Raw genomic sequence first — 15,704 nt, 5'->3', positions numbered from 1 at the left:
GATGTTAAAACGAGTACACAAAAATAGACTTTTTGTTTTTGTGCCTCTGTGTAACACATGCGCCGGGTCTCCTCGTATGAATCACACACAATGAGACAATGAAGGTTTTCATGATAAATAAAAAGAATGCTGAATGTCAACACCGCCCAACAACCAAGGAGGTAACACTTAAAATTGTAGGGTAATAGGTAAGTAATATCGTGGTAATACCACCCTTTTCAAACTAAAGCTTACCATCAGACTAATGCCTTCTTATGAAGAGTTTTGTCAATCAGAATTGATAATTACCATATTATTAAGTTCAAATCCATCCTCCTTTAACTCTCACACACATTTTCATTGTCATTGCCGAGCTACTATGGGGTGATAACGACGTAGTACCTAGTATAAATAAGTGCTAAAGGCTAATAAAGGCAAACAACCAGACCAGCGCTTATCAACTCTAGGTCATCATAAGTGTCTGACAAACATCAAAGGTGTGAGCGAAGCTTTCCGCTTCCCAAATCCTAATCCTGCTTTAAATTTGATTTGAGATTTGACCTGTGCCATGGCGCAGAGCAGCGGTCAACCGCCCCAAGGTGTGGCGGGTAAATACAACAAAATCAAATGACACGACTGGCATTAAAAACTGGTATTTTCTAAATATGATAATAAATGTGAAACCACTTTGTATGCAACTTAATAAGCAGCATTCCACTGGCAGAGAGTACAAGGACAAAGTTCATCTACTTTTTGGGCTGTGGTAACTTCCTTGTCTGATTAAATGTGTCTATTTGGATTTTTTAAGTGCCCACCTTAGAGAGCGTTGTATCATTTATTCAAAGTCAGCCACTGAAGTAAAGAATCTCCCACAACACAGTTCTGCTCTTAACGAATGTCTCACCTTTAGAGGTGAATGTTACTTATGAGTCTCACAGGCTCGAGCTGCAGAGGATAATTTGTCTTCCCTGCTGTGCGTGTGTGCGCAGCTTTATTTGCCCCAGTGTGTTTGTATACTTAAAATGATGCACGTCTCAATACGAGTCTATCATCATTTATTTAATTCATGGTTTGGTGTTATGGGTTTTCCGCATTTGTATGCGAGTGCTGCTTGTGTGCCAGGCATTTCAAGCTGTGAGGTCACATGCCTGTGTTCTTGCCCGAGAAGCTTCACATACATCAATTATGATAGGAAATAGAGAAATTAGAGAGAGTCCAGCATCTCTCTGGGGTAGAAAATGAAAGTGGGGCTGGTGTGAAACCCTGCAGCCATTGTTGTGTGATTAAGGACCAGGTTTGAGGCATCACGGGGGGGCTAAATTATTCACGCAGCAGGAACACAACTAAATGGTGTTTACACAAGTACACACATGCACATATACATATGCATGTGTGTAGTACTGATAATGTCCCCTAATTGACACATCAGTCACACTGACTAAAAGAGACAGACTGTGCACTGCAGAGAGACATTAAAGTCTTTCTGGACTTTGTCCCAGACTTGATTGCAAATTAATTTCCAACTTTTATGTCATATTGCAATTCTTTATTTCCTCTTTATCAGTTACAACTTCTGTGTATATTCTGTACAGCACTGAAGGCACACAAATAAAACAGGGATATAATGGAACACAAGTATATACAAAATATACAGAATAAATAATTCGATCTAAATAAAAAGGAAAAAGAAGAAGCTACAGGGTGTGTGCTTACATGAACTGTTTTCAATGAGTGGAGTGTGCAGTTTAAATTCTGAACCGTGACAATGTCCACACTGGAAAATGTCAGTCACCAGCAGTCCACTGCTTGTCTGTGGATATCTGAGTAATGTTGCTCGTCAATAACCATTCATGTGCTAATGGGTTTATACGCCCCATCTCTAATCAATCCAAAATAAACTGTTCCAGATCTGTGGCTGCGGGCATGAGGTGGGAGCAATGCTCCCGACTGCTGTTCCATGTGTAATCACACACGAACTAGTGACATGAAACACAACCTCTCTCACACACTAACACGAGTACACACTGAAAAAAACGAAAGTAAAATAATAATAATAATTGAAATAATAAACCAAACGGTTTCAGCAGGACTCTCTTGATTGTCATGCACTATCCAATGGCATTCGATTAGTGCAATGTCGTTTTTACAAGATTACAGTGGTGAATTCTATACTGTACTTTTAAGTGCTATATTTAATGATTGATAGAAAAGAAAAAAATAGTTTCTGTGAAGGTCCACGGCTTGTACAAAAATAAATAAACATCCCATGACTGCAGTTAAATAGGCTGATGAAAAGAAACAGCAGTGGCACCACAGTCTCTCAGTGTTTTCCAGTGTACAAGTTGGCATTTCGCTGACTCTACGGCACAATGAGCATTCTGGTTACAGCTTTCCATCTGGCTCATGTTGACAGTGGGTTTAATCAGGTCATACCCATTCAGGATAGACTGATTAAATAGCAATTCTGGGTCAAGCAGTGATTGAAATCCACTCACTTCTTTCCAAACATCTGCTTTATCCTCATGTGTGAGCATGTGTGTGTGTGTGTGTGTGTTTGAGCTGTGGAACCCTTCATTCGGCTGCTGTAATGCCGTGGAAATTTAGTCCATCTTTAAAAGCTTATTGAGTGGATTTCAACAAGGCTTTTTTTTAATCAACCCAGGCCTGATCAACAGACAATGACAGCTTTCCTTAAGTTACATTTGGCCAAAAAAAAATAAAATAAAAATAAATGACACCTTTTTACCAGCTACATAACATGGCTGTCAGAAGATAGTAACAAAATAATAAACCAGTTACATTCTGTGCTACAGTTTAACTTAATGTGATGTGCCCGTGATACATATTTCACACTGTGGAACGTATAACAGGGCAAACAGGAAAAGGCACTTGGTTCAAACATAAGATATACAGTTTGTTTTTTTTCTCTCTCTCTCTCTGCTTAAACTCAGTTAAATGCAGTTTGATGCTCCAGAACCTCTAAGTAGTCCGGCTCAGTATGCAGGTTGGCCTTTAGTTCAAAGTATTCGTTTTTAGTTTGCTCAAGCATGACCTTGCGTGGTCTTGTGTACATAATGGTCTCCATTAGCTTTAACTCCTTCTGTTGCCCCGGGACTTGCATGTCTACAGCAGATTGGAGCTGGGGCATGTTTTTCCGAAGGTACTCCGTTATTCCGAGCTGCTGCAGCTCCTTCTCCCGCTCCATAATGTTCCTGTACAAGGAGTTGGGATTCCCGAGTGTGACAAACTCCGCGGGACACTCCCCGGTCACAGGTCGGAACTTAACGCCGGGGTTCCCCGTGAGAGGAGACGTGTTCTCTTTCTCCATGATACTCCTGCAGACGTGGTGCTTGGTGCTGGAGTCGTCGAGGCTATAATCCAACTCTCCATCGTGCTCCTTGTGCTGGGAGCAGTAGGTGGGGTTGCGACAGATCTGAACGATAGGACTGTGCGATCTCTCTTCGTACAGAGCGGAAGAGCCCGTTCTCTGGGTCAGAGTGTGGTGTGTGGTCTTCTGACCATACATGCTGTAATGTAAGTGGATGGGGCTACTGTTGGTGTTCTCTCTGGGCTGCTCCTCCGCTGATTTTCTCTTTGCCCTTCTCCTCCGCCGGTGAACCACAAACACCACCAACCCCGCGGAGCAGAATATAATCATGAGCACGAAAACAAGAAGGCTCAAGATGAGCACAGAGAGAGGGATGGTGTCTGTGAGTGCGCTAAACAGACCCTTGCCACCGCTGTCAGGCCCCAAAGTAGCCGTCACACTCTCCTCCTCACTTGGGTAGTACGTTCCTAAACCGGCACAGAGTGTCTCATGACGTAGACTTCGTAGCTCAGCCTGCATCACATTCTTTGGGGTGTGACACAAGATTGAGCCCACCACTGTGTCCTTTCTGAGTTTCTCCACCCATTGTTTGAGGCTGAGCAAGTCACAACTGCAGTCCCAGGGGTTGTCCTCTAAATAAATTTGCTCCAGGGCATCGAGTTGATCCAGCACGTTGCTCACTGGCAGGTGCATAAGTAGATTTTTCCTCAAGTTTAATTTGGTGAGGGGAACATTGCGGAATATCTGCACGGGTAGAGAGCTGAGTAGGTTGTTATTTAATGACAACAGCTTCAGGTTTGGCAGGGGATTAAATGTGCCGGGAGATATCTCTTTGATGAGGTTATATTCCAGATACAGGTATTCAAGGTTGTGGAGACCCACGAACATTGTAGAGAACAGTTTTTCAATCCTATTGCCATTAAGGTATAGCTTTTTCAAGCTGCTCAGACTGAGGAACGTTTCATTATCGATGTAATCAATTCTGTTGTTCGCCAAGTTGAGCATCTCTAAACTGTCATATGTGACAAAATCATATTTCAAAAGTTTCTGAATCATGTTTCCTGTCATGACCAGTTTAGTGGGGCTCTGCTGAAGTATTCCGATATCAGACACCTTTTGAATCCCTCTGTCCTGACAATGCATCAGAAAGCCAGCCACAGGGTGATTGTGACAGGAGCAGTGTTCCACACAAGGACTACCAGGAAAATGAGAAGGTGTCGGCACCTTGGCGTCATCTTTGGCATTGATCAACTTGGGAATCTGAGACACTTTGGATGAGGGAGTGACAACCATATCCAGCGACTTTGATGGCTCCTCCAGGTTAATGTCTGTGTGTGAGCACAGAACGTCCCGCTTCACTTTAGCCAGAATGATACCCTTGAGTTGATGTGGGGTGCTGCAGACCACATCCCCGATTGATGACTGGGCCCTCATGTTCTCCATCCAGATTTTTAAATGTAAAATATCACAGTCACAGACCCAGTCGTTGTCCTCCAGCAGGAGCTCCATTATCCTGCCAATGTGCTCCAAAAATCCCACATAAGGCAGCGTTTGGAGCTTGTTCCCTCGCAAGTCCAGGTGTGTGAGGGGCACGAACCGGAAAATATTGCTGGGTAAAAACTCGATGGTATTGTCATTCAGGATCAGAACCTTGAGGCGGATTAGTTTGTTGAAGGCCCCCGGCTCAATGACCCGAATGAAATTTGTGTCAGCCTGTAGAAACTCTAAATTCACCAGGCCTTGAAAAGTATCCTCTTTCAGCGTAACGAGGAAATTGCTATTTATGTGCAGTTTTTTCAGTGAACTGAGCGTGCTGAAGACCCCTGGTTCCAGCTCTTGTATGCTGTTGCCCCCAATATGCAGTGACAGTGCGTTGTTAAGCCCTTCCATTTCCTCCGCACGGAGCTCGACCAAGTCATTTTTGTAAAGGTTCAGGTGGAAGGGCACACCTGACGGGATTTTGATTTGGGAGATCTTGCTGATGTTCCTCTCCTCGCAGTTAAGATGAAGGACGCCATCTTTCACCTCGCAGGAGCACAGGGAGTCACAAGACTCGCTAATAGAGGATGATGCCTGTAAGGGCTGGATTTCTTGGGATTGAACCACAGTGACAAACAAGGCGATGAAAATGATACACGGCACCATTTCGGGCTGAGATATCTGCAACACAAGGTGGTTCGGGGTGTGAGAAAGAAGAACATTAAGCCACACTGTTGAACAAGTCATTCAAAGGTTTACATACATATATGTACATACATAAATGTATTGTTACAGTACATGACCTTTGGCGTAAAATTACACTTGCGGGTACATCATATGCATGAAGTGAGGCCACACTCATCTTAAGATGGAAGTGATTGTGTTGTGACGAATTGTACGCACACCACAATAAAAAAAACATAAGCCAAGCTATCCATGATCGCACTGCATTCCTTCTGAACACGGTGCTAAATACGTCACTCAATTATGAGTATTATGTGATGTTTGCTGTCTGAACGTGACCTTTATACAACTTAACAACACTGTGTCCAGTCGTGGCTCGTAATGATATATGTAAAAGGGGTCTTTGTAGCCGCTGTGTTTCATCAACGGGCAAACACATTTCCCAGGGCAAGCAATGACAAAACGACAACTGTTCCTTCCAGTGACTCACTGCGTGATAATGGTACATTTTAAAAAAACAAAACAAAAAAAACAGCGTTTTCATTTGACTGATTTAATGCCCTTTATACGTCGACTCAGCCCAACGACTTACTCGGTGTTAGTCATACAAATGCAGAAGTCAGCTCAGGCCATTTCAACTCCGCGTCATGGCTATAAGCAGGAATCCTGCTCGAAAGGACTAAAAATTAATTGCCGTGTCTTTAGTGTTCAACCAATTAACTCACGCTGAAAGTGAATTGATCGCAAAGCAAGCCTTTCATCAATCAGATTTCTTCTACATCAACTCGTGATTGTTACTGCACTACGTTTCAAACTCTCCTTCAAGCAGTGGGCCAAACGCAAACGCGATAAGCTGCGATATATGTTGAAAAACAAAGGAAACACTGGAAATGTGATTTTAATGATGCATGCCCTCAGCACTTTATCAAAATCTATTACATTTATTTGACTAAAATCCCAATGGATCAAAGGCTACATGGCTCTCAGGGGACTAATGAATGTCATGCGATGCCACTTCACATGATCAAGGATAACTGGAAATCCGAGTGTCTTCAAAGAAACAAAAAAAAGATATGGAAAATAATATAAAGACAGTGACAAGCTCTCCGTGGTTACACATCTAATTATGCTCCAAGTGGAAAATTCCATATCTGATTACAAACCGAGGAAATGAAATATTTTCCCCTTTTTTTGCCTGCTCAACTTTGTTTGTGTACTGTTAAGAAAAGTTAACACTTTCAACAACATGTTTGATGCCATACCCCGAGGTCACTATTTCCAGCCACAACAGATAAACCTACTGTAGGAAGTGTAAAGGTGCTCAATATCATGTGAGTTTTAGGAAATGAACAAACAAACTCTACTCTCCATATACTTTTTTTCACTATTATACTCATGTTTATTGAGAATAATTGTGCAATAATAATTATTTCCCATGTTCTTGCCTCCAGGGACATTCAGTGCTCAGACTCGCCCTGCGCAGCATTGACAGCAACACTAGGGAGCCACAGCATTCAAATTCCTTCAAAAAAGAGGCAGCTAATTACAATTACTCATGCAAGTGCTACTTTAGAGTGACCTTCAGTTGATGTCAAATATGACATAAATGGTGACATTTTGCACGACAGAATATTGTCTTAATATATGAAGAGTTTTCTTAGTAGAGATAAAACATGGGTGGCTGTTAACATCACTGTTGATGTAACATCTGGGAAAACACACACAATTGTTAATACATAAATGAGTAAATATAAATAATTGTACATCACACAAAGCCTATCAAACCACACAGCACCGAGGAAATGTCCTCTGTCAACCAGTAATAGGCAGAAAATATGGAGCTCCGAGGTCTGTGCGGTCCAATTACATGTTTATCAACTGAAGGTTAATGAGTTTAATTTATCAAACCTGTTCTATAATGCATTGCATTGACAGCAGCAACCGAAAGCCACTCTAAAACCTGGTGCCAAAATATCATTGGTCTTTTTATTCACTTATCTGCATTCGCTTTTGCAGGAGTCTGGCCACGGCACCCAAGGCGCTCACCTCTGTGACCCCCGATGGCTCGTAAGACAACGCGAAATGAAACAACAGCTATTAACAGATGTTATCGCACACTGCATGATGACACACCACGGAGGGCAGATATGGAAAAGGCATTAGCTCCATGCACTCGTCGTTCTGTATTTCAAACAGACTCGTCCGACTGATCCATTTTTCAGGCAATCAATGTTGCGCGGAACTCGGCACGACGGGCACGGGAGATGAAATACTCTTCCGCGGCGCTCTCGTTTCCAGACTCAAATGTGCATCTCTCGCTCGTTCAGAAAATTCAATTAGAGCTCTGCTGAAGCCTTATGAGGTCGGCCGTCATGCGAGTGACACCGACTCATTGTCCAACATCAAATGAAATGCTCAAGAAGACAGCAGAGGCAAAGTGGCGAGGGAGACACTGGCACTGGACCTTACACAATCCGCTTTAGCCACTTAGCCCTAAATTGGATGTTTACTTTATTTGGACAGGCTACTGTATGTACTGTGCTGTTCCTGTGCAGCAAAGTGCTTCATAATATTATCACGCGTCCAGCGCCACCTGATTAGCGTGGTGTCATGTCAGTGACGAGCTTCCTGCTGTGGAACTCTGGCAAACACTTTGACACAGATAAGTCGTGAATGCCCTTGTTCATATGGCTGCACGCACACTAAGAAACTGCTGTTGATCGGATTCCATTATCAATGCATTCAATGCTATTAGCAGGAGAAAACCTCACGAAATGGCTGTCATTAATTAACAAACGTCCTCAGTGATCTGACTGCATGTGGACAGAGTTTAGTATACGTTTTTACAGACGCACTCCATGAATTGCTTCATTAAAAATGCGGAATTACAGGCAAATATATCATTTTCAGTGCTGTAAAGTTTCCAATATTAATAGGAATGGACTGATTCTGACTTCAACAAATAAGACAATGGCCCCCCCTTCCTGATTAAATTAACTTTGCTGAAAAGCACTGAGCGCATGTGCTTTCGCTTTCTGTCGATCGTGTCCGCTTCATGCACCAAATGCCCAGAGAACTGCATTACCACTTACTTTTGTCCTTTGTACATTTGTCATCGTTTGCAGTGAATCCACACACACACACACACACAATACATAAACAATATGTGACAGCATGCCACGGAACTGGATTTGAACTGTACCGATTAGTGTGCACACTTTGCAGTCGAGAGTTGAGGACATTATTTTTAGATAATACAAACACGACTGGAGTCATTTTCTGTCCCCTTCACTGTCAGAGTAAGTAAAGCAAGCATGCCGCAACCACAAATAGCCCATAAGGCAAAAGCCTAATTCCTTTTTTATGTAGTGTGAGGCAAGTTGATGTACAAGAATAAAAGCCTTGTTATCCCTTGTGGCACCTTACACCAAATCCGTCAAGACTGATAACAGTCACTCCATAATTGTGGTTTAAACATATCATGTGGATATCGTGTGGATACTCCAAAAATGCTCTTGGTTTTAAATCTGTTTTTTAAAAAAAGCCCCTGCAGTCACCTTGGTTCTTAACATTTTATGACCTTTGTCGCCGCCATTGCTCCGCCACCTACAGTCAAGGCAATTTATGGATCCTGACAGTAGCAAGGTTGAAGGAGTACATTTTAATTTACTCCCAGTCAGAATCCTGTGAATGGTGTTTTATACAGCGTCGTCATTCAAGTCTAAAACCAAAGAGCTGGATGTTATCTGTACACGGATCAAACACAATCATCCAGAACTCGCAGTTATAAACTGTTCTCACTCCGGGTATTTTTCTAAAGACTCATTACTGGAAGTGTGTGTTAGCCTTTGAGTTCATGTCCTATTATAGCTAAGTGTAGGTGCTAAGAATATGTGCTTTTACCACAGTGGCTGGCCTTCAGCTCATAGTCTACAGCTTTTGGTGTCAGAGAGAAAGTGCAAACCTTACCAAGTTCATTAATTGGCTCTTCTTTCTTTTCATCTGCTTCCCTTAGCAATATCCACAACAATATATTTGCACATCTAGGAAACGTCAAATGAATCAAACTTAACCATTAAATTAACCTCACATGAACCTGGAATGGATTAAGGGGTTTTGCAACCCCTACGTTCCTTCACCTACACACAAATGTATACTATGTTGGCTGTGCTGTAAGCAGACAGCCTTGGTGAAGCAGGGGAGTGGGGATTATGTGCCATGCTCTGCTGGCTGTTACAAGGGCAGCATCTTGAGAACTGTCATAAATGGCCTGTAAAAAGGATGTATAAGCTTTGTCCTTTCTCATGTGATTTAGCCGTTTAAACAGCTGACAGCTGATCATACGCGATAGGGCCTGAAATAGGGCCTGATAGAAAAAGAATGTACATACAACTGGACAGAGTCTAACCAGGGTGTAACAATACTAAATAGCCACCAAGAGAAATCAGTTTGAATGTAAGTTTATAGTAAAAATTAGCCTACCTTTCACTTGATTTATTCATTTCTCTGAGGAGATTATAGTATAAATCACCAGTTATAAGGTCTTCATTAGCACATGATGTAAATTGTGTGAATTATGTTCACACTACGGGAAGATCTGATGGATTCAGAGTGTATCAAAAACCAAGCTGCACTCGCACTGGCCTCTCCTGGACCACACAGTAACTACTCCAAATCATACAGCCTAGAAGTGCACACCATGAAAGGTTTGAGTGTTAACTTTGCCCGACGTTTGTATGAATGGTAACAGCCAGAGTGGACACTGTGCGATTGACTGTGCGATTGTACTTTACAATAGGTGACTGGCTGCAGGTGACATCTGTGAACTTCCTCTTTCATAAACTGATATAGCGCCAGTTAAATCACAAAACGGGAGACTTTCAAACAGCAGTTTGTCCAAACTGTGTCCATTTCTTTTTCAATATATACAGTAGTCTACAAATACAAGTAGAAAGCAGTTTTGCTGTACCAGCCTTGTGTGCTTCAGAGCCTCCTCACCATTCTCTGCTGGTGGGCCCTACTTTCTGATGGAGAACATATGCATGATAGAACTAATAATAGACGCACAAAGACAGCGTGTGGAGGGAGGAGGTGTCTCAGCTCGGCTCGGCTCCCCTGGCAAGTGTGTTTTAGCTGGCTTGCATTTCAAATGGTCTGTTTAACTAATGCGCAGTAATTAGTTTTCCAGAAATGAGCAGGCAGATTACACTGGTGTATCGTGGCATCAAGGTGCATTTGGTTCGGAAAAAAACATCTGCACCATAGAAATTATCATTTTTTTTCCTGGGTGCAGCATTGTTTCTGCAAAAATAAGAAGAAAAGATGTTCTATTCTCTAAAGACTCACTCAGAAAAGCTGGTGTATTGTAGATACACAATACTCACGACAGTAAGTGTGGCACATCACTAGCATTGTGAAAAACAAATATGTCACTGCTGCAATGTCACTTTGGTGATAATAATAATTAGGATTTACAGCTGAATTAGAATGTGCTAATTATCTTCCTCGTATTTAATTGTTCTCCGCTAAGGAAGTCCAGTTAAAAAAAAAAAAGGAGCACAGAGTAGTGAAAGTCTCATGATTCGGTCAATTAATAGGCGTAGATTGACGTTGAGTTAGGGTTGAACATCGTTTTTGGCTATAATTCTCTCAATATTTTCTCAACATTTGTAATTGCTCTTATAAATCAGATTGAATGCTCTGTAAAAAATAAAAAATAAAGTGAGCCACAAACTTGGAAAAATAAACATAACATGTTTGCTCATGCACCTGGAAGCACCGCGTGTGCATGTTTTACCTGGGTGGAATCATTATGTGGCAGAAACATAATTCGATTGAACTGTGCCACACCGTGTGCTGAGTTCACTGATTGGACAAAGAGAAATAAAGTCATAAGCGGGTTTTATGATCACATCTGCTTGTGGGTGTAGTCATTTGTCACAGCTGACTGGTACCTGATGAAGTGACAGTTACAATAAAGTACATTTTCTGAAAAATTGTGCATGTCATTATATGTTTTTGTATTTCACTAGTGGTTATAAAAACTATCACAAGGGGATTAGTACAATTATCTTACATAATGTTATCTCATATTGTTTAGGTGACGTGCACCTGCAGGTTTCACCTCCGACACTGAAGAATCACGGGTCGGATCACGTACGCGCCATATTCTGACTCTTTCTGAGCTCCGCCTTCTCCCCGTTTCCCCACTAGACAAACCATAACGCATTCTTGCATCATACTGGCATCAGTAGAAGTTGCATTATGATGCAGGATCCATAAGAGGAAAGCCAAACTTCACTCATCTTGTCACACGGAGCAGACTAATGCAAATTGCCCTTGAGAGAAATCCAGCCTGTGATCAATAGAAATAACAGAACTCATCGAAGCTGCCAGCATTTAGACAGATCTGACTTCATCACAAATTTCTGGATTGATGGGAGGACTGAAATGGGAACGTACCACACAAGCGGTTACAGGTAAAACTGGTTTGAAGTTGGAAAAACTAAGAGATTAATGTCAATAATAAACTCATACAGCATACATCTTTTTATTTTTCTCGTGGTTTGAGAGGTGAGGGATTTAAAAAAAAAACATGCATGATGGAAAAGATGAGCAAATATCACTTCAATAGCTGTGAATTACTGTTCAGATTTATTTTTTTTTTATATATAAAACACTCATACATGTGTTATATTAGTGCAAAAACAGGTTTAGTTCTGGTTTGTTCTTTTCTGCCTCTACAGTCTTCGACTACGGCTGAGTAAATTGAGCGCCTGATGACTTCACAACTACAGAGACTCGAGCTGACCTGCACTGGCCAACCGAACAAGACCTTTCAAGACCAATTAAATAGGAATGCCACAGCGGGCAGTTTCAGAGGCTGGACAGAAATTTAAAGCTCCTGCTCTACAGAATCAAGCCTTTTTTTTTTGGAAAGATAACATCCTGGAACATTAACATGCTTAAAACCATAACAGAAACTGAGGATTAAATATATTTACAGACAACAAAGCATGCCTAGTACGTCAGATATGCACATCAATCTCAATGTGACATTGATGCATTTCAAACAAAGGCAGAGAGTTCTTTTTCTCTTGTTATCCTTAATAATCTGTTCACTGAGCCTTTTAATCAGAACAGCAGGTTTTTCAAGAGTGATGTAACACTACTATTGAAGAACTGTAACTATGTTGTGTTCAGAAACGTGTTTCTAAGTGTCTTATACGTTTGGATTGAGGATCCTAATTTCTTTGGAGAGGAGTCCGGAGTCCCTTGAGAGGTCTATCGACTCGCCAGACTCCAATAACACATCCACTGGCCTGAAGCTACCACCTCCTATACTGTACGTCTCCTGACACAGTGATAGGGCTATTTTCCCCTCACACACACACACACACACACACTTTTAGACAACAGCAACGCTAGGTCTTGTCTGACAATGTGCTGGCATTTAACAGAGCGTGTGGAGTCTCCTTATCTCGTCATTTATTCCAATTTACACCACCGACACATACTGCCGAACGAGAAGCACACAATCCTGAACCAATAGCGGGGGGGGGGTGTCTTTTAAATAACCTCCCTTTCTCTCCCCCATTCATTTCAGGAGGTCACTGAGCTAAAGTTGCATGTGTCCACTAGTACTTAAAGTCAGATTTTGCTTGGGGCCTGAAACGGAGAATGAGAAGGAGGACTATGATGGAGGAGAATATAAGAGGGCGAGACTTGTTGAGTCCAGCAAGGGGGTTTGTATCATTTCATCCTGAAACACGATAGCTAGATTATAGCTCCCTGTTCTCTATTGCTCTGGGATGTGCATGTGTGCGAACGTGCGTTTTTGTCCTTTGTGCACGCGCCGTGAGCCCTTGTTTAAGCACATGCGTGCACGTTGACCATCTATCAACTTCCTGGAACGCCCTGCAGTGTTCCCCCTCCCCTCTGCATTGGAAATGATGTGGCCTGTCCTAAAGGGTCGACACCAACATCACTATACACACATATCTGTAGAGATTCTGCGAGGCCATCTTGGACAAATGATAATTATGACATCCGCCCACACTCGAGCTAAGAGATAGTTCAACTCCCTTGCCCATTTTCTTTTTTTGTGACGTGTTCTGCCCACTTTCTGTGTCTTACAGAAGCAGCAGCTCTCCAGTACACAGTATCTGCAGGCTTTTTCTCTGTCCCAAAGAATTGTGCTTTAATAAACTTTCACAATGCTCCCTTTCTTGTTCCTACCTCAAGATGTTTGAACCTCGTCCAAGTGCACACTGCTCACACTGATCACACCAATACCCTCGGATCAGTTCCCACGTGACACCATCCACGCAAACAGACGCTCACTGCAACAGAGATGTAAGCAACACTGCACCATCCCATTTCCTAACATGTAAACCCTGCCTTTCTTCTATTAAAGGTGAGACCTTTTATCGAGATTATTGTGGAAAACCAGCATCAACACTCCGCTTACCCCAGATTGGCTTTGCCCAATTTGTTCAATTGCTCCAATTTTTTTTGCTTTTGTTTGTTTCATTCACAAAAAAAACAAAAAAAAAAACATCAATCGATAATTAATCCCAAGTCGTTGAGGAACATTAGGCTTCAACGGCCCATACATTCATGTTATGGGGCACCTCGCGATTATAGACCTTTTCATTCCTCCAAGCACAACATTGGTATTCAAACTCAATTATGCAGTTCACCATTTAAGTTAATTAGACATTCATTAACTCATACCTAAACAGGACTAAACAAAATCCTGGAAGAATTTGGGGGAGAAGTGGTTAAGATAAAAAATACACCTGTGACAACACATGTATACCTTTATCTTTTGAATGATTACAAGCCTCAATTGCTAAAACAATGAAGCACAGTGATATTTGAAGGGCTTTTAGGTGTGCATAGCTCATTAAGGGCACAGTATCGGTCGGCAGACGTCAGAGACGTGAGTTACAGTAACTGCATGCGTGTGGAAGACAGCCAGGTGTGCTCGAGGTAATGGAGCCCCCTCAGGAAAACGCACTGGTCTGCTCTCTGTCAAGTCCAGGCATCTTTCACAGGACTTCACAGGCTCCACCATTTCACTGCTGAGAAACAACTATTCTGACAAGTCACTCTCGACACTGTCCTTTGAGCGAGGGGAATATTTCTAACTGTCAAATATGAAGGAGGTAAGTGATCCATTACATACTTCAGCTAGTTGGAACCTGCCCATAATGGACACCTGGATTCTTTGCAACCGAAAAAAAAATACAGAGGGGAAAAAAAACACCCCGTGTCATAACAGATGCAGAATTAAAGTCATTAAAAAGGGACGACATCATCTTTTGAAGACCAATCTGCCTCACTTACCGACTAAAACCGGTTGAGAAACAGAAGGAGGAAGGTTATTCCAAATGTCAGTCCATCAATAGATGCGGGGAGAAGACGCATTAGAGGGAGATCAGCGTCAACAACACTTTCTCTCCAGTCCTGGAAAACGGAGATTACACACGCTGAGAAACTTGTCAGTGTCCGTCGGTCTCCAGCGTGTCCTTTTCGGGGTCCACTGTCCTGGACAGCTGGCACGCGTTGGGTACTAATTATTCCGTTGAGCGCAGGGAGCTTGCGGTCCCGGGATGAAGAGCGTCGCACTCCTCCCGCGGCCACAATTAATTCTGAGTGAGTTGCGGGTTCGAGCCACCAGAATAAAACAGCAGCGCAGTTACATGAGTTTATCTTTAAATATTTCACCTGTTAAAGTCCGTGTAAGAGAGCCAAACTGCGCGCCCGTGTTATCCCCAAGCGCTGCGCCGTGCGCTCTGTAGTTCACCAGTGCGCAATGTGTTGGAGTTGCTGTCTAATTTGCATGCTGTTGAGGTGGACAGCAGGGACGGGGAGCAGTGTCAAGCTCAAACAAAGTACACGGCCAGACTTCCGGTGATGCCTTTCAAAATAAAGAGTCATTAGTGGGCAAGTTCCACCCCATTTTCTTCCACATGAGCGTCAACATGCCCACAGCAACAATCAAATAGATGCTTAACCTTCCTATTGTGAGTGAATCGTCTATCCTGCAACATTTTGATCTAACAACGAAACACCGGAACGCACCGAGGATGAGAGAATCGCTCAACATCCGCCACTCCCCTGTGTGTGTTCGGTAACTTTTCTCATACAGCTGCTCTGTACAGTTACACAGAGCTCCTCCTCTTGGAGGTTGTCAAAACACCAAGAAAAACACAACTTGCATTTACAG

The 15,704-nt window shown here is 42.5% G+C and overlaps 1 protein-coding gene across 2 annotated transcripts; it reads right to left on the bottom strand.

The window, feature by feature from the left end:
- Positions 1-2,631: 2,631 nt before the first annotated feature.
- Positions 2,632-15,278, bottom strand: slitrk6 (SLIT and NTRK-like family, member 6). Of its 2 annotated transcripts, none has more exons than XM_044019588.1 (2): positions 14,822-15,278; positions 2,632-5,467 (listed from the first exon to the last, which is right to left on the bottom strand). In XM_044019588.1, the coding sequence occupies exon 2, from the start codon at positions 5,450-5,452 to the stop codon at positions 2,927-2,929; it is 2,526 nt and encodes an 841-aa protein (XP_043875523.1). In that variant the 5' UTR covers positions 5,453-5,467; positions 14,822-15,278; the 3' UTR covers positions 2,632-2,926. The 2 variants fall into 2 exon arrangements, with proteins under 2 accessions (XP_043875523.1, XP_043875524.1); XM_044019589.1 differs by lacking the exon at positions 14,822-15,278 and adding an exon at positions 13,709-14,020.
- Positions 15,279-15,704: the final 426 nt, after the last annotated feature.

This window comes from Solea senegalensis, linkage group LG2, assembly GCF_019176455.1.
Source record: "Solea senegalensis isolate Sse05_10M linkage group LG2, IFAPA_SoseM_1, whole genome shotgun sequence".
Classification (NCBI taxonomy): Eukaryota; Metazoa; Chordata; class Actinopteri; order Pleuronectiformes; family Soleidae; genus Solea; species Solea senegalensis.
Note: the sequence above shows the minus strand (reverse complement) of the source record. Positions and strands in the feature narration are given on the sequence as shown.

What these genes read in the sequence shown, in the direction of transcription:
- slitrk6 (XM_044019588.1), bottom strand. Translation starts at nt 5,452, where the DNA reads ATGGTGCCGTGTATCATTTTCATCGCCTTGTTTGTCACTGTGGTTCAA.